The 18,701-nt window shown below is 45.5% G+C and overlaps 1 protein-coding gene across 2 annotated transcripts in view; it reads left to right on the top strand.

Annotated features, from left to right (window-relative positions):
• Nucleotides 1-17,507: 17,507 nt before the first annotated feature.
• Nucleotides 17,508-18,701, top strand: part of SEMA3A (semaphorin 3A) — a 633,443-nt gene continuing 632,249 nt past the window's right edge. The window contains exon 1 of one of the 2 annotated variants that reach the window (XM_078674184.1): nucleotides 17,508-17,933. In XM_078674184.1, coding sequence (XP_078530310.1) covers nucleotides 17,816-17,933 — 118 coding nt within the window. In that variant the 5' untranslated portion in view covers nucleotides 17,508-17,815. The remainder of the gene's footprint in view (nucleotides 17,934-18,701) is intronic. The other variant, XM_078674185.1, reaches the window with a different exon arrangement.

The following is an 18,701-nucleotide window of genomic DNA, read 5'->3' as shown; positions in this document are numbered from 1 at the left end:
GAGTGATCTACGGTCCTGACTGGGAACCATCAGGAGTGCCGTGAGAAATACGAGAAAAAGAGGACGATCGGGCGCTGGATTCGGAAGACAAGAAACTGTCCACATGGTCCGGGTAAGGTCGTGTTGCCACGACAAGTTGCGAAATTTGTTTTGATTGCTTGATTGTTCAAAATACTAGTATTGCTCTGTTTTTTTTTATTTAGAGATTCACTGTCTGCAAACGGAGAAACAACAGGCTCCCTCTCCCTTTGCAAGCAGTGGAGGATAGGTAGGGTAGCAGCCGTGCTTGTTCTTTTTCTCCCCCACTCAATAATTGCTTGAAACTGAACTGTTGTTCACAAACTATTGTTTCCTGGAGATTCCCTGTCTGCAAGCAGGGAAGAGACCACCCTTTTTGCAGATAGTGAAAAGGGTAGGTAACGCAGATCTTTGCGGTCCTACTCATTCTCCCCATTGTTATTTATTGGTCGTTTGGTTTTATATATTTTTTTTTTTTGATCCATGAGGTATTCACTACCTGCAAACAACGTAGAATAGAAATATTCTGTCTAGTCTTTGCACCTAGTGATAAGATAGGCAGTGCTGACTTTTTAGTCCCTCGTAACGAGCCGTCATGTCTGTCTTCTCCCCACTGATAAATAGCCTGTTTAGCCCGGACCGGGTGTTAGAGGTGGACCATATGGCTCCACTAGAAGGCACCCGTAATAAGGACATGTTCATAAACTATGGGTTAGTCACCATAGCTTATAATAAATTATGGCACAGGTATACCGAAGATAGCCAAGACAAACAGTGGCCACTGGCAGGATCCTTTGACCTTGATAAAATAGAAACGTTAGAAATAGCCCTTCGAAATAATAAGACGACGCCAATTATGCTCGACAGTCTCGGTATGTGGCGCAGAGAGGCTACGAAACGACAGAGAAAAGACGGGGATAAACCAAGTAGGGAAATATACCGACAGGACAACCCCAGGACACCGCTACCCACAACTTATCCCCCGACACTATGCAAAGGACGACCAGACTTAGGGTCAGACCAATGCGCTTTTTGTAGGTATGTCGGACACTGGAAAGCCCAATGCCCGACTCTACTGAGCGTGAGTAAAGGCAAAGGGCCGACAAGAACGACAGACCGACAGTACGAGAAAAGGCGCGAGACAGAGAAGAACCCGACTTACATAGACAGACCAGACAGAACCACCACGTTTGATTATGCCCGATGGCACAGATTTCGCCAGGAAAATCTCAGCGGCATGCTCAAGTTCTCCTAGGTCGGGCAATGTCAAGACGGGAACCCAGCCTCGTTTAAAATTCACAGACGGAAAGAGATAATTATGACCAATAACTGTTTTTATATTTGTCTTGGGTCTTTGTATGTCGTACTTGTACTGTCCCCCGTCTGAGTTCGTGTGTATGTAATGTACAAATCTGCGTCATCCCTCTACACGTGTTTCCGTATTACTCGACCCCTGTTAGCAGAAACTTAGCATAAAAGCAACCTGGAAAGAAAGAAATGATAAAACAAAACCCGTAGACCATTAATAAACTTGAACTTTTAATTTAACACAACAAACAAGGAATAATAACGATAAACTGTAGAAAATGAAAGTCAAACAGAACATTCGCCCCCCCCCATTCTGGAACCTTCCAAAGTAGGGCAGGGTTACGGCTACGCCCAACCAACGGCAACCCATATAAGGCGAGCCCCGCCGCCAACTCTTGGTCAGGAAATCTTAACGTATGGGGGAGCCGGAGGAGAGGCAGGAGCCCGCAGCCTGGGCATTTGCAGGTAGTCCCGCCACATGTCTCCTTGGCCGGCCGCAACGGGCCTGGAAAGACTAAGGTAGTCCCGCCACATGTCAAGAGGAGAACGAGGCACCTCTTCCTTTTCTCTTCCGTCACAGCCGCAGCAGTCCTGGACGGCGGGATGTCCTGCACGTACCTCCACAACAATTTGTCCAAGTTGGGCTGGGAGGGAGAGGCGACGCGGACGAGCCTCTCCCACCTCCACCGGTAGGAGGTTTCCCAGCCCCCAGCCCGACGCCGAACACCCCCAGTCAGGCGATGGTGCCCATACTTCCACAGCACCGGACACACCATGGTGGCACCCCAGTACTTGCGCAGCACCGAACGTACAATGGTGGCACCCCAGTATTTGCGCAGCACCGAACGTACAATGGTGGCACTTGGGGAACACCGGATGTGGAGAGGCCTTCATGCGGGGCGATGAAAAGGAGCGGCATGGAGTGCACCGGGAGAAGGAGACGATGTGAACGAGTCTCCCTCGCCCCCCAGGTGGGGGCATCACAGCTGCACCCCAGCTGAACGTCCCGCTCTCACAAAACAGGGACCTCTTCCTTTCACTCCGAAGGGTCTCTTCCATTCTTGCAAACTCGACGAGAGTGGCCCCTGTAGGGCCTCAAAATGGCGTCTGGATCCGCTGGAAGGCGGGCCCCGGCCACTAGAGTAACTTTGGCCAGCCATACAACTCGAACATTTGTCCCATGGAGCACGAGCCCCCATCTCCGACAGCATCTCCGCAGCCTTGAAGATCATACAAAGGTCCCCGGCGGAACCTTCGGCCTTTGCAGGTTTCCGGTAAGGGACGGCTGCCTTGATCGCCAACGAAACAAACATGACATTGCCACACCTTCTGTTAGCGTGAATTCTAGAACTGCCGAAAAGGACTCTGGTCCAAACTGCCAGTAGTGGAAACATTTCCCCCTGATGCTGCTTCCGGACTGTGCCGGCCCCGCCCAAAATGGCGCTGGTATCGATCGGAACTTACGAACACCTCGTGGTGTTCCTTCGCACTAATATAAACTTGATGTTCTGAGATTTTATATGATCCTTTGTACACTTGGCTAGAAAAGACGAAGAGAACTCACTCGACGAATAGTGTGAAAAGATCCCCGTTACAAATGTTGATTACGAATGTACAATGTATTATATTTTTATAACTGATGTAAACCTCATTTACGATGCACACGTACGGTATGCATATAGGAAATCTGATTACAACTGTTATGATTATGTTTCTAAATTATGAAAATATATGCCCCCGAACCCCCAGCCAATTAATAGACGTTTTAGTCTCTTACAAATGAATGAGTAAAACTTTCCGATGTTTTTATTGTTGCAAACGACACCCCCCACTGTACGCACTTTAGCCATTGCCACGACCGACCAAATACGACCACACCCTCCTAATCCATATGCTGAAATGAATTTGCAAGATAAAGTCTTTGAAACTATGGACGGGTATTGCATGCTTTATTTTAAAACAATATGGGATGGGTAGGAAAGTTCTTTTTCTGTGCACCCTACTCTGCTCTCTCTTTAAGGTTAAAGGAAGATGGTTGCCCAGCCCTGGAGGACGGATCGGATCGACAACACGACACTCCGTCTTAAAAGTACGCGACTGACTCATGAACTCTCGCGTAGAGGAAGACCGTGACTTCCAAGGATGGGTAAAACGAATGGTGTAAATGAGGGAATGTAAAAGGAGGGTGAAATGAAATAATGTAAATATTGTAAAGTACAACGTTCCAAAGTAGCAGGGACCCAAGAACCGAAGAACTTTAGAACGCCACGGCGTTGAAAGAGGTTTAAGGATCCCGATAGTGAGATATATCCTTTGACTAGATACCTCGCACTAGGCACCTCTGGTTTCCTTTTTATGTTTCCCCGCACACGCCCTACATGAACACACTACCCCCCCCTCGACTCCGAAAACTATATCCCCGGGGACCCTGCCCCAAGGAGGAAAGACGAGTAAGAGGTAAGTAAAGGACTTATGAATCCATGTATTTGAATGCGCGCGAATGCTGTCTCCCCCACCCCCCCCCCCCCTTTTTTTCCTCCCTCTGCAGGTTACATCAGAGATTACAGCCAAGGTGTGGCGAAGATCTGAGACCTTGCCATGTCTAAATACACGAAACGGACTAGCGCCGCAGGGTGGTGTACCCATGTCACGTATGATGCGAAACTGTGAGGGAATGTGTGTGTGTGTGACTGAGGCGTTGACCCAACTGGTCAAAGGACCGAGAATGCGAGAAAGTGCGACAAAGTGGTACCTCCTTTTTTCTTCTTTCCTTTTCTCAAAGCACGTCCCCTCTACCCTGTCTAATGCTCAAACTACATGATTACAAGATTCTAACGCGGACTCGTGAATACCCTTTACTGTGTAATGCACTAAATAGCCTTTTCTGAATGCACTGCCGCCCTCTCTGTTGCACGTGTACTATTTAGCCTGCCGTTGCACTCTCTCTCTCTCTCTCTCTCTCTCTCTCTCTCTCTCTCCCTCTCTCTCTCTCTCTCTCTCTCTCTCTCTCTCTCACTCTCTCTCTCTCTCTCTCTCTCTCTATTTTTGCACTACCACTCTTCCGAGTGGTTAGCCCCGAAATTGGCAGATTGCCACCCCTAGCACACCACCTAATTGGCTTCAAATACCGTCAGTATTTGCACAAACGCTTGTCTTTAATACAATCACCCTGAGGCCGCGTCATTACCTCTCCTTTTCCGCTAGAAGTCAATGAACCCAGGTTGGGCCGTAAGGGAAAGGACAGGTAAGACGACAGAGGTTCCCTAATCTGGCCCGAAATAAGGGAACTACATGTCAACGGCTCCTATAGTATAAAACAAGGACCTCAGAATACGCGACCCTCCCCTCCCCGAATCGTCGCAATACCCAAACCAGAAAAACGATCACCCCCGTTACCTCCCCTGTCTATGTCCCTGGTTGTTTCCCATAAAACCCCTGTCCTTCCTAGTTAAGTAACCGGGCTGTAAAAGGTTACGTAGGACCCAGAATGATGTTTTACAAGGTTAACAGACTAGACCAAGGTAAAGAAATCATCAAAATGAACCCCGCAGTAGTTGAAAAACAGGATGCACCGATAGAAAGGAAATGTTTAGCCATGTTCGTCTCTCAGCAAAATACCTGTGTAGTACCATGGTGACGACTCACTGTACCCTTTTGTAAATGTGAAACTCTAGAGAACGGCATATCTTTGCCAGATTTGTCTCCCGAAGGTGGGTTACCATCAGATGAACTGTCATGCCTGTAATAAATGATTATGAAGGAAAGTCATAGTAAATCCAACAGGTCCGCCACCGGTCATTCATATGCCAGTTGTGAACGTTAAATATAACGGACATTTTCATTCTTTGCCTGGAGCTGGGAGAGAAATAGACTTTTTTGATTATCTTCATCTGCAAATTTTCTAAAAACTGTCTTTTCAAACTTGTTTAAGGGTACTGCTGTTGGAGGAGAGAAGGACCGGATGTGGGAGCACGAGGCCCGACTGCAGACTAAGGGACACCTGCGACATTAGCCAAGGCGAGACCACGACTGAAAGGAGCTGCAGGACGAGGCACTGTTTTCGACAGCATGAAAAGAAAGGGGCGACCTGATGCCCCTGCTCGACGTCCAGTGCCTTTCGACAAGTCCCCGCTCTCTGAATTCCGTCGCACGCCCGCCCATTTGAAGTCTCTCGTTCCCCTAGTTTGTTCCCAATTTGGCCTTGCTCCATCCCCCTTTTTCCTCTGACCTACCCTATGGACTGTTTTGAACGCTCTTCTTCCATCGGAACTTTCTGACAATCACCTCAAAGGACACAGGGCGAAAAGGACCTTTCCGACCAGAAACGCGAGGAAAGGGTCGTGCCCTGCAACGCAGAACTTAGAACAGAGCTGGACTTGTAGCTCCACCGCCGGTGCTCAACAGCGCCAATGAAAGACCACAAAGAACAATGAGAACTCATAAAACTTCGAACATTCGACATCCTCAACCACCGTTTTGCAACGCCTCATTTCTCTCCCAGCCGCCATTGTATTGATCCTGCTCCAATCCGAATCTGAAATATGTATTAACCTGCCAGTTCACGTTATGATATGTACTTGCTGCTCGCCGTTTTTGTATTTCATTCCTATGACTTTCCTGCTGAACAAATTTATCAAAGTTTATCAAATAGGTGCACCTCCTAAAAAAAAACTAGAAACCTCAAAATGTATTGTTTACAACTCTTTTTTCATCTAGGGTTCCTACCGTTTTCTTTCTCATGCTCACCACAGTAGAACCGAATAGAAAATGAACCAGCAAGATGTCTTGAATATGTTAAAGGGAGGACTGTGGAAAATTAGTGCGTTTTGGTGAACATTATCTGCGCCATCTTGCCTCTTCCCTGATGCCACACTTTTGTCGTGCGCGCCCGCCATTTTAAGATGCCCCGACCAGAACAAACCCTTTTGCATGCCGCTGGCCCCTGACATAGCCCTTTGCCTTCGCTAAGCCCGCACGCTGACCACCCCCTGCTTGCACCTGCCTTGAGTCATAAACCCCTCTTCGGCGCTGCTCTGCCCCAGGCCCTCATCCTGTTCCCAGCGCGACACCTCCCTGCTTTCCTTTCATGATCTCCGGCCCTTAGATGCAAACCCCCTTTTTCCCCGTGTGCCCGTTTTGTCCTCCCCGTTCCCAAGCCGGCACCCAGCTCTGCCGATACCATCCTTGCCCCTCCCCGTACAATAGAAAGCTCCCCCCCATCAAAGAATCCCCGGGTTGATCAAAGCCCCCACCCCATGAGATCCGATCAAACTCCCCACATTCCGTGAATCGGCGGATTATCCAGCTGCGCGATGCTCATCACCTGTTGTGACTAGGGTGGGGACTTCAACTGTAAATGTGTGTGGGAACGGGCCCAAAGGGGAGTTCCGAGAATGTCTTTTCCGTACATCAAAGCTTTTACATGTATGTGTAATCTCCAATAAAGTCATAAATGTGGGTATAAGAGGCCAGGCCTCAGAAATACAGTTAGAGCACCTCAGAACGATACCTTCTGTCCGTTTCGTTGTGTTCTCCTCCGGAGAGAATAAAAAACCTTGTTTCCTGCTTTCCAGTCTCCAGCGCCTGCCTCTTCATTGATTTAAATAACTAGAGGGTCACAGAGGCAATACCGCCGGGCAAATATCGATTGTCCCCGACCCGATTGAACTTTTTTTACAAGAACTATTCCTTTAGTATGTGTTGCAATGAATGATGTCAAGATTAGATGTTTTTCAACTTTAGCAGATAGAATGGCAGATGATGTGTCAGAATCTTTTAGAAAGGTTAGTGAAGATATGCTTGCATATAGGGCTACGGTTTTCCAGAATAGGCTAGCATTAGACTTCATTTTTGTAAAGGTAGGAGGAGTTTGCAAAGTAATTAAGGCAAACAGTTGTTGCACCTATGTGCGTGAAAAAAGAGGAGTTATAAAGTCTCCTACTGCTAATTTAACTAATATTTCTAACATCTTTAATTCATTTGGAGAACCCAGATTATGTGAAGTGTTGGTTCCTGGTTTAGTAGTCTAGGAAAAGGTTTTGTAAGGGTTAGTGGTGGGTTAGATGACCTGGGAGGTACTATGGCTAGTATTTTAACACCTTTAACAATAATTATGTTTAGTGTAATAATTCTGTTTCTTTTTATTAATTTAAAGTGTATGATTACCAATCTTAGCTTCCGCGGATGACGCTGTTTTGATGGCCCAAACAGGGATGGGGCTCAAGCGTTTAATATTGGCTTATTTATCCTTTATGCACTCACTGGACCTACGGGTCAACCAGTCTAAAGCATTCATAATTGTAATTAGGGCGGGGAAATGGGGGAAAAAACACCTTTCTTTATGAAATCAGCGAAAATTGTAGTAGTGGAGTATTTTCCCTATCTGGGTGTACTCTAACAAAAAACAATTTTTGGCTAGTATGGTGGAATGAAGAGCAATGGGCATGGAGAGTAGCCTAATGGTGTTAAAATATTTCTCAAAAAGAGTGGTAGCAAAACCCCTAATTCCTATTAAAAAGATTTGCCACACCAAAACTAGGGCTGTAGCCCCATATGGGGTGTGGGTATGGGGGCTGACACCTAGTGACTGCCACCAGTCCATTGTAAATAGATTTTTGAAAGCTTTCACCTCTCTCCCTCAGTCCTACTCCAACTACTTCCTACACTTAGAACTTGCCTTACCCTACATATTGGATGCTATCAAACGAGTGCCACTCCTGCTCTGGTTCTCTTTCTGGCTGACAGACCCTGTCCCACTTACCCAGAATATTATAAGTAACATCATAAATTCAGGGAACTATACCAGGATTAGATGGCTGCACTATGTAGAGAAGGAATTGACAGATATTGGCTTGAACTAACTTTTTAAGGACCCACCTACCTGTATGACCATATTGAGACATAGACTGATCGACACCTATATTCACGGGCTCGCTATCAGAGGAGGGAAAGGAATTAGCAAACAAGGTCAGCTCTTGTGTATGAATTAATTCCATCTGTACACGAGGGAGGTTATCTCTATCTGGCAGAGGTTCCTATCCCACACCATAAATTAATTTTATTGAGATTCTATCTTAACTTGATCCCATTGATGTTAGGTTACCCTGGCAAGAAATGTAAAACCTCAGAACTTTCTGCGTGTCCATGTGATAGCCATTCACCCCAAAGTGATCTTCATGTTCTATTTTGCGGCGGGTTCTATTGTCAGGAAAGGCAGAATTTTATTGTTCCGATTTGTAAAGCACATCATTTTAGGTCTTGTCGTGTAGCATTGTACTTTTTTAAATCACTTCCAAACTTTGGTATGCTTTGCTTTGGCATCTCTCTTATGGGCATATATGAAAAAAAGGAGACAAGTGGACCTGTAATTAGCTGATGGGATTGCCTACTTAATTTTATCTTTATCAATTGTTTTAACTTGGTGCCAAAAAGGATGTATATATGGATGTAATAGCCGGTACGATATATTGTTTGTGATCATTTCTTTTATTGAACAAATTTTAACCAATGAAATTTGATGTACTTTTATGATTTTATGCTTTTTTAAGATTGAATAAAGATTTGAATTGAATTGAAGTGTATAATTTAAAGAGGGGAAATGGATCAATAGAAATGAAACTGGGATGTTTAAAAGAGAATGCTTACCCACAGATGAAGATGGCAGAAACAAAATTCTCAAAAGCGACTAAGACAATATTGATGAACTAACTGATTTTGAAATGAATAATGATTATTAAGTGAGGTTTAGTCATTATAAAGATTATCAAGGGCGGAGACTGTTACAGTTATTTTTTTTAATGTGCAAGTTTAGGTGATAATTAATTTTGAATATTAATGAGTTTATGATGAATTAAAACTTTTTAAATCAGAGATTTAGATGTGTGCATATTAAGGTGTTTATCAATTGTTTGACTTGGCCCTTTCTCCGAGTTCATACCCATATTGTTTGCCGTTTACCCTCCTGTTTTCCAAACCCGTTTTGTTGGCTTTTAAGACTCTGCCGTCTTTACCAAAGCTAACCAGTGCTAAAGTGTGTGTGCTCTCTCCTTTAAACATGGCAAAATTTGCTTTCATCCTATTTTCACATTTAATTAACTTGTAAGTTCCTGTACAGTGGCATTACATATACCCTCGGCCTGTGAAGTAAATGCTACTTATGGGCCTGCAGTACTCATTGTGCCACCCACTTAAGTAGCACTTTAAAAATGTCCCAAGTCTACCATTGCAGCCTGAATGCAGCTTTAAGCTGGTAATTCAATTTGGCAATATAACTCCATTGCCAAGCCTTGAACTCCAATTTTATTGCAAACAAGCCACCCATAAGGTAAGTCCTAAGTACCCATAGGGCAGAATATATTGCAATTAAAATATTGGACGTGTACTTTTAAATTTTGCATGTCCTGGTAGTGAAAAACTCCAAAAATAGTTTTCCTCAACTGTGAGGCTTACCTCTCCCTTAGGATGAATTTGGTTGTCTTATTACATTTAATATGTGCTAACTTTTGATTGGGAAAAGGTAGACTTTGCGTGTTTGGTGTCTGAGAAGTTTTAATTAAATATCCTCTTTAATGGTAAGTCGGATGTTAAGTTACAAGTTTGAAAATGCCACTTTTAGAAAGTTCATAAAACATCACAAATGCTAAAACTGATATCACTTCAAACATTCAAAAACACAGATTCTTCAACCTGAGCAACGCTAATAAATCATAATGTCCATATCAATAACACTCCTTCTCAGCTTTGTAGTTTCCGTCTCCTCTTTATTTTTTCAATTTCATAAATTTCAGTTGTATCATCTCATCACTTGGTCCAATCACAGGGTACAAACCTTTAGAAGAATTTCTTCTGTATTAACAAAGATCAAAACAAGTTTTTGCCAACACGTGTTTCGTCTGGCACTTCGGCCAATGACTTCGTCAGGGCAATCCAACTAATATTTGAGAGCTGGTATCAATAAGTAAAACGCAGTTCCATAAGATCATAGGACCAAATATATTCTCAAACCTCTAAGAAGCGCACTTATATTTCATAACGTGATAATGATCAAGTCGGTCGGAGGGCTCAAAGATATTTCTCGAGCTCAAACCGGCAACAGTGCGATGTACCCCTCATCTGGCACGTGTATTCGTCGGCGTCTAACATTCATTCAAATCTGTGAATCAATTCCTAAGATCACTGTTTATTTACTCATTTTTATCAAAAAACATTTTTGGGAATGACATTCGCTTATTTAAAAATATTTTACATTATACAGCAAACAATCCACAAACATAAACAACAGTTTTTGGGGTGTGTGGGTGAATAAATAAACACCAATATGAAAATATGTACAAGTAAAACATACAAAAAACCATAACACAATTAGATGCAAATATTTCTCAAGCCCAGGTTCTGCTTATTAAAAGTGCCCAAGCCTAATAGTGTACATACTGACCTCAGGGATTAAGGACCATATGTATGAAAGTTACATTTTGCGATTCACAAGTAGCGATTTTTAGGGAATCGCTAATTAAGATTCGTAAAAAGCTATGTATGTAGGTTTTGCAAATAATTTTGCGAATCCTTCACATTCCTTAATTGCGAATCGCAAATTGCAATTCGCAATTAAGGAATACCCCCCCCATTCATTCCATGTGCCACATGGCACCTTGATAAATGAAAAAAAGTGCATTTTTCAAAGAAATCGCAAATTACCACCAACTTGAAGTTGGTGGTAATTTGCGATTCCTCATGGCCAAATTGCACTTTTTCTGGGCCTCATGCATTGCATTTAAGGAATCGCAGTTTGTGATTCCTTAAATGCAATCGCAAAATAGGGAATTGCGAATTTGCGATTTCGAATTTTGCGAAGCTGTTTTGCTTACATAGATACCACTTAGCAATTTTGCGATCGCAAATGCAGAAATTCGGCGAATTTCGGCGTTTGCAATCGCAAAATTGCCTTCATACATATGGCCCTAAATCAAATACAATTGAAGATTTTGTTGATTCCGAGCTCCAGTAATGCCTACTTTGAAAAACACTTGTTTGGTAGATGAAAACAGTGACGGTTTACATCAATTGTTTTAAAACGTTGGATTCTTGCATACAAAACTGGTTAGTAATTTTGCTTTAGAATTCTTGATTTATTAATTCGTAATTGGTTAATGTTGTGCTATCTTGAACGTGTACTTGAAACTTTATTTTTTCCACCAGAGATGTCGTCAGCTTCCTTTGCGATACTGAACATTAGAACTTAGAGACTTTTTGAGTTCTTCCCAGGACTCTGTCCGATTTATTAAAGACTTTAATTTTTTTCTCCAAAGACTCTATGTAAAAAATTTGCTGGATGAGCGGTGGGGCGGGAGTTGGGAGAAGGGGGGGCTTAGGGGTTGTGGGTGGGAAAAAAAAATATGTAAACTTACCTGCTGCAGGCCGCATCGCACTCTTTGCTCCTCTTCTCCAGGTGGCACAGTCTTCCAGAATGCCCTGCAGCTAATCGTGAAGCTGCTCTCACACATGAAAACAGCTTGAGGATTGGTCTGAGTGCCCTTGATTTGCGCTCTACTACTGACTGGGAGCCTGTGCCTGCTCTCTTCAACCGAGCTGCGTTCCTGGGTTGGAGAGAGCTTTCACTGCACATAATGGTTTGGCTGACCTGCACCTACCACTCCCCTCAGTGCCTTTCCCACCCCCACCCCCCAGCACTTACCCCCAAGATTCGGCTGGAAAGGAAAAATTAAACATTGTATTGTATTGCAATTGCATTTATATAGCGCTTACAACCCCTGATGAGGCGTTGAAGCGCTTTTTCGGCGAGTAGCATGCTACTCCGGGACCCATAGAGGATTAGTGTTGAATTAGTATAGTGAAATATGCAAGTAAATTTAAAATGTGTTTATTATCATTTTATTCTTCTCTTCCTGCCATTTTTGGGTGAGTGATGCTCCTCCTCCATAGCGGAGTAGCTGTCACTAGATACATTTATGTTGAGCCAGACGTTGAGCAGGGTAGGTGACTCTTATTGCAAGAGCAAGAGTGTTGAAACGGAACCACCTGAGGTAAATGTTGGGGTGTCTTAAGATTTGGGGATCAGGGTTCTGCAACCACAGGGTTCTCCTCTATTGTGGAATTGTAGACAGTGAAAAAAGAAACAGACCTTGTTAAATAAATGTACATTTGTGCAACTGGTTAACCAGCAAATCTAAAGGTTGCTTGGCAGCCAGTCAATAGTTTTAATTGGTGGAGTTGTTTGGTCTTTCATAGAGATAAACAAGAAGAACGTTTGAGGTGTAATGTAAGGGTACTACTAATTGTAAAATAATGACTTGCATGACTTGCCTATTCACAGTGCTTTCAGTTGCATTCTGGGACCTTGTAGTGCTATAAATACACTCAATATTTCCCACTGGACCGATCAAGATTCAGTTCTGTGACTGGTTACACACACAGACAATCTGCAGTGATTGTATTAATTGAGCTTTCATAAGGTAAAGGAGTGCAGTCCCCACTGAATATTTTAATTAGCATTTATTTTTCATTTAAGGTGTGTGTTAGTTGTCATGAGCATTTACCTGAACGTGAAAGTCCAACAAAATATTTTTAGAATAAGTTGCTCTTCTGAACCATGTCTCTGGCTTTCCCCCATGCTCACTGACCTCACCCTCATTGCACTTAGGATCACAGTGCCAATACTTTGTTATGCACTCAACCGCTGCTGAGAAGTAGCAAAAGAATCCTAGTAGCTGATGGGACAGATAAGGTAGAAGGCAGAAGACCAGATGGAGGAGCAGGAGGAGGCCACTGTGGACCATAAGTACAAGGAGACATACTTATTCAGAGAGGCCACGCCTCCTACCAATGACTCATAGTTACTTTTTGTAGATCACCATCCCTTTAGGAACCTCATTTTTAGCCACCTTAGATGCGTGCTGAATTCTCTAAGCTATCTTAAAATACAATCTGTTTTGGGTCCAATGAAGTAAACCAGAAGAAGGTTTACTATCATATTTTTCCTTGTTGCCCACTTCGTTATGGGTAGCGTTTCTAAAAAATAAAGACGATGCTGACAGCCACTGGCTCCTGATGCCACCTTTCATCTCCATCCCCTATACCTCCTCCCCTTCTGCCACACCCAATTTATGGCATCCCATGGTAAACTTTTTTCCAACGCCACAGCTGAAATTAATTTTTTTTAACTAAAAACATTTTAGTACCATGATATTTTGCGGAAATGACTCTTGTCACGATTTAAATGTTGCCACATTTATCAATAAAAAGCACTGATAAGTTATGAAAGGGGGGGAGGACTTAAAGGTGCAGATGCATTTGGCATTTAAACTCAAATTTGTCTGTGGCTAACATTGTGCTCGCAAGGGTCTTCCCTGGTCCTTGCGGTTTTCACAGTACAGTTCATTACACTGGCCCTTCGGGTTTTCACTCGAAAGTTAATTGGCTATAAGTTCACAAGACTGTGAGCACTGAGACACTCGGCTCAAGTGACACAATGGGGGGTGTTTGCATACTGTCTTTAGTTCTCAAACAAAACAACTGCAAGTGAACTGCTTACATACTGACAAAAACACTGTTTTAATTGCTACAATTAGACTGTACTTAACAATGTAATGTCTTAACTCGCCGTGGCTATTGTTTTTCTCACACGGCTACGTCTCCCATTGTTATACATTTAATTGCTTTTAATTTGTTTGGGGGAGTAAAGAAGAGCAGCGCCTACTTTGTGGAAGGCGGAATTTCAAACGCCTGAAGTTGCAAAGAAGCTCCTCCTCTGAGCCGTGCAGAGGTGTGACTCTGAAATCCACTTTTCATTGTTATGGTGACTTCACTCCGCTGCCATAAAGCGCGTGGGTGACCCTGAGTGAAAGCCGACAGGAAATGGCGGTGGTCTCGGCAGATGTTACAAGCCTGGGTCAATCTGCGAGGGCGCGTGACGCAGCTGCAGCACACCTAAGTCGTAAAACACTAGAGATGGGCCTGTGCCTTGGAGAAGCAGACTAACCTATTTGAGGTGTTTTATCGCATTCGTGAGAAGGAAATAAGTTGGGTTCTGTGCGCGTTCGTGCATTGTCGATATACCTATTACTGCAGCGACAGTGATGCACAGGCCAATAGGCGAGGTGAGAAACTGGAGGACAGAAATACTTCCAATTTAAGGGGAAATTGCTGCTGCGCAATTTAAATAGAAACGAATCTATGAGCAAGACCACGGTCGATAATTGAATATTGAAGACCACACGCGAAAAGTAGTGCATTGACATAACCCGCCTGACAACTTCCCTCCAGCAAATTCTTCCACTTTCTCATTTTGAGCTTGTTTTCTCAAAGCACCGCCGAGCCCAACTGCCTGTGTAGTGTTCAGTAAATGTAGGTAAGACTAAACTGTTGTAGACCCCTTATTTAAATCTTCATCTGAATACTTTTCCAGATGAATTGCGTTTGCCTCATGTTTGGAAGGCTGTGAATAATAAGAATGCCTGGATTGTATTTCGGAGCTCCTTGTCCTCGACACATGGAGATGTCGCCTCTGACAGGGTCTTGGTGGCATTCTTACCTGTGGCCGACCACCTGTTGCCGACACAAACATTTGTGCAGCAGGTGCAGTAGGCCACTTTATCATACTGTCGACACTCTTCACCCTCAAAGTGCATGGACCTCTAATTCACAGCTAGCCGTTACCTACCAGTAAATCTCCGGATTATACTTTAAGGCGGTTTCTACAGAACTCCGCAACATCCTCCCCTAGAAAAGATAACGTTAACGTAACTGGCGCACTGAGTGCAGCTTAAGACTAATGCGCTGTAAACCGCCACCATGCGTTTCCGGCCGGGGTCTGTGGCTCCCGGTCAGATGTCACATAGTCCCTCCCGGACGTGTCACCCTCGGGGTGGCAGAGAAGTGTCTCCGGCTGGTGCGGCCCCGGCCTCTGCTCCGGGCAGAGAGGCCTCCAGACCCTGGTGCGCCACAGCCACCGCGCGTCCGGGGCAGCCGGCCTCGGAAGTGCGGCATCCTTGTTATTGGTGGGTTTTATGTGAGAACAAATGCCGAGTTTAATATCCTCAGACCCAGCGGCACAATGCTGGGTCAAGCGCCGGGCTCGGAACAGTTTGATGAGGGACAAAACCAGCACCTTCCAGCGGGGCCTTCGGGTTAAGCCCTGAAAGCGGCGGTGGCGCAGCGGCAGCCCGCGCTTTCACGGCACTCGACCCTCTTCAGTGAAGTGCGCATTATCATAAATTGAGAAGTTTCCGCCGCTCCCCAAATCCGTCTGTCGGTTCAGATCTGGGATGTGGAACAAAACCGCCCGTTGTGATGAAGATAAAGCCTGATTCCCTTTCATCGCGCTGCCTGGGCTCTTCAGAGGCTGCGAGGGGACGCACCGCTCCTGCCTGGACGAGCAGCCTGTTTAGGGAGGCAGATTTCCTATGTTTACCACAGCACATTTGCATCGATGCCTGGAACTAGAACCCACCGCCTTTCAACTCGAGAAACCGCTGTTGCACAGATCTCTGACACGCTGCAGAGTGGCTTCAACTCCGTGTTTACGCTTGTTTTTTCAAACAAACTGAACGGCTCTTGTTTTTTTAGTCATATGATCGCCCTAAAATGCACAACAGAATGATACAAGATAACAACACATACCTTGTGGCAGTCGTTTGTTTTGTCCCCCTCAAGGGCTAGGAAGGGAATCCGACAGAATGATAAAACACAATAGAAGGCCGAAGTATGTGTAAATGTCACTAGAAGCCTGGGTCGTCTTATTTTAGGCCCTGTTATATCCTAGTACACCCGTTAAACTTTGTTTGCATTTTAATTACATATTCTTTTACAAAGGAAATGGAATACTGTTAGTGCTGTAGAATGATGTTATGTGCCATTATATACTACACTAATTTCTAAGCTTCCCAGTGGGAGAAATATCACAGTCATAATGAATAAGACCAGTTTTAGGCTTTATGAAAACAACTGAAATTCACGTAACTGAATTATGAGATTTGAATCAACTTCTATTTGCGAAGCTAACGTAGTCACGTACATAATATATGTATTACATGTGCTGGGTAAGAAACTGCTGTTCCCTCACAGGCCTGCTATAAACGGCACATTCAGTGCGAGGCCTTGCTGAGCAGTATTACTGTCCCACTCGAACTGCTCTATGAGGAAATCAGACAGCGCCGGAGGGGCCGGTGTGTTAGGTCAGTGCGTTGGCCGTTTATTGGAGGTTTGTGGGCCTGTTTTATTGTCTGGGGGCGTTTTTACTGTTAATTTACCGATTACCATAAACATTGCCTATAGCAGGCGCAAATGCATGCAGTCCGCTGTACTTTGCAACACATCTATATAACGTGTCCGTACAAGTTCAAATCTGCCTTATTTGCAAAAGGATTGGCTCGTGGGGTCCGTTTTATGTTGGTGCAGGGGTTTATTTTCTGTCCCAGTCCAACCTTGCTGGAAGTTATGGGTTCTGTTTTCTAAGATGCTTAGGTGGGCATGCCAGGCTGCACGAGTCGGGCATAGCACAGTGCATAATAATAACCTTTTGAGTGCGTTTGCAAACCCCATGGAAGCCTTTGAATGATGTTTGAAGTCCCCTGAGAGCCCACTCTCCTGTGGACCTTTTGCCGAAGTTCACTGGTGGTGCACTCTCGTGCCACACCGGGGGAACCTCGTGCAAGGTTTGAAAATAATAACTTGGGTGCTCGCTGCCTTGAAGCAAATGAAGCCATGCCTTCCTATGAGCAGGGGTGCGTCTGGCAGGACTGCGCGAGGACGTGAGATCTTTATATGTGGGGAGCAGGGCTCGAGCTCCGAGAAGCATGTGCTGCGTTTGAAAGATGTCTATAAAACAGCCCAGTGTGTGTCTGTAAAGGTGGATTTATGGCCCCGGGCGAGCGTCCCCTCCTCTCCTCCCGTAAACGCTTCCTGCATGTGCTGCGTGTGTTGGGTGAGGCAGGAGGGGGCGCCGCGCAGTGTGGCTGCCTGCTCCCCATTGTCAGGCAGCGCCGGGAGTGTGGAGAGACCTGCTGCTGCCTGCTGTTGTCCTCTGTTATCTCTCAGCGTGCTGCTGCGTGGAGGGAAGCGTCGGCGCTGCTGCTCCTCTCCTCTCCGCCCCCTCCCCCGGCTCCCCGCGCTGTGCTGTGCTTTCAGCCGGCAGCAGTCAGGGCGCAGGATCAGTGCTTGCCTCCAGCGAGTGTCACAGCGCAGCGCGGCCAGAAGCTCTGCTCTAGGCGCCGTCCGCAGCCATTGCCGCACGTGCGCTGTCAGGGCCCGGCGCTGTGGCCGTGTCCCCTCCTTTTGTAGCGCACGAAAGGGCTGGGGTGCCTTTCTTTTGTCATTTCGTTCTTACTCTCTTGGACATGCTGTTGTTTCACTGAGCTCTTAATGGCCTGAGTGTTCTGCATGGACTGACCCGATTCACCTGTTACCTGCAGCTCTGCAGAGGTTTGGACTTGTGAGGACCCGACGTGGCCCCGAGATCCGCGGACCCCTCTCCAGGATGGACTGGCTCCGGAGCCTGGCACTCGCCGTCCTGGGACTCGGAGCGCTGCTGCCGGGGCACGGGAGCTGTCAGGGTGCGAAGAACAACGTCCCACGGCTGAAGCTGTCCTACAAAGGTGAGCCTCGCTTCCCTACTTCTTTCTAAAGCGCTGCAGAGATGCTGGGACTGCTGCGGGGCAGCCTCCTTCACACTTCACTTTAGTTGTCCTAAGTGTTACTGACCTCACGTGTGATCCTCTGAATGAGAGCAGCACTAACGTTGAGATAAGTTAAGGCACCCTACTAACCTTTGGTCTTCTCCTTTCTGGTGTTGTAATCCTTTTACTATTGTGTACTGTACGGTTATTGACTTTACGTGTACATTCAGTTTACCACAGGTTTGCCTCCTAGCGTGGTAGGAGCTGAGTGCTCACTTCTGGGAAGGTGGTCCACGTGTGTGTCCCTTGCCTCCCTATGGGCTTAGAAGCCGTCTTTTTGGGTAAGATGCCACCCGTAGACAGTGCCAACTGCAAAGGAATGCTCCGAATACGAGACAGGGTAGAACGAATGCCACACCAAAAACCCAAAGAAATCCCTGCATCCCGGTGATTTGCAGCTGTGCATCTCTTTACAAGGCAGTGGTGTCGCACACGATTGTAAACGAGGGGCGACCAAACGTACTGACATAACTATGACAACCACCAAGAGGATGACACGAGTCTGACCACCAGGCGTTTGGAGGGAGCAGCCCTCGGCTCGCGGGATTAATCACACGAGGGACTTTTTTTTAAAACTAGAACCTTTCGTGTGTTTGAGCCTGGTAATGTAAACGGGAGCCCCCTGCCTCCACCCCCTCTTGCAGCTGAGGAGCCCGAGGCTGCGAGGAAGGAATCCCCTCTTAGCTC

Source organism: Lissotriton helveticus, chromosome 1_1 (assembly GCF_964261635.1).
Source record: "Lissotriton helveticus chromosome 1_1, aLisHel1.1, whole genome shotgun sequence".
In the NCBI taxonomy this organism is placed as follows: Eukaryota; Metazoa; Chordata; class Amphibia; order Caudata; family Salamandridae; genus Lissotriton; species Lissotriton helveticus.
This window is presented reverse-complemented; position numbering and strand designations above follow the sequence as displayed.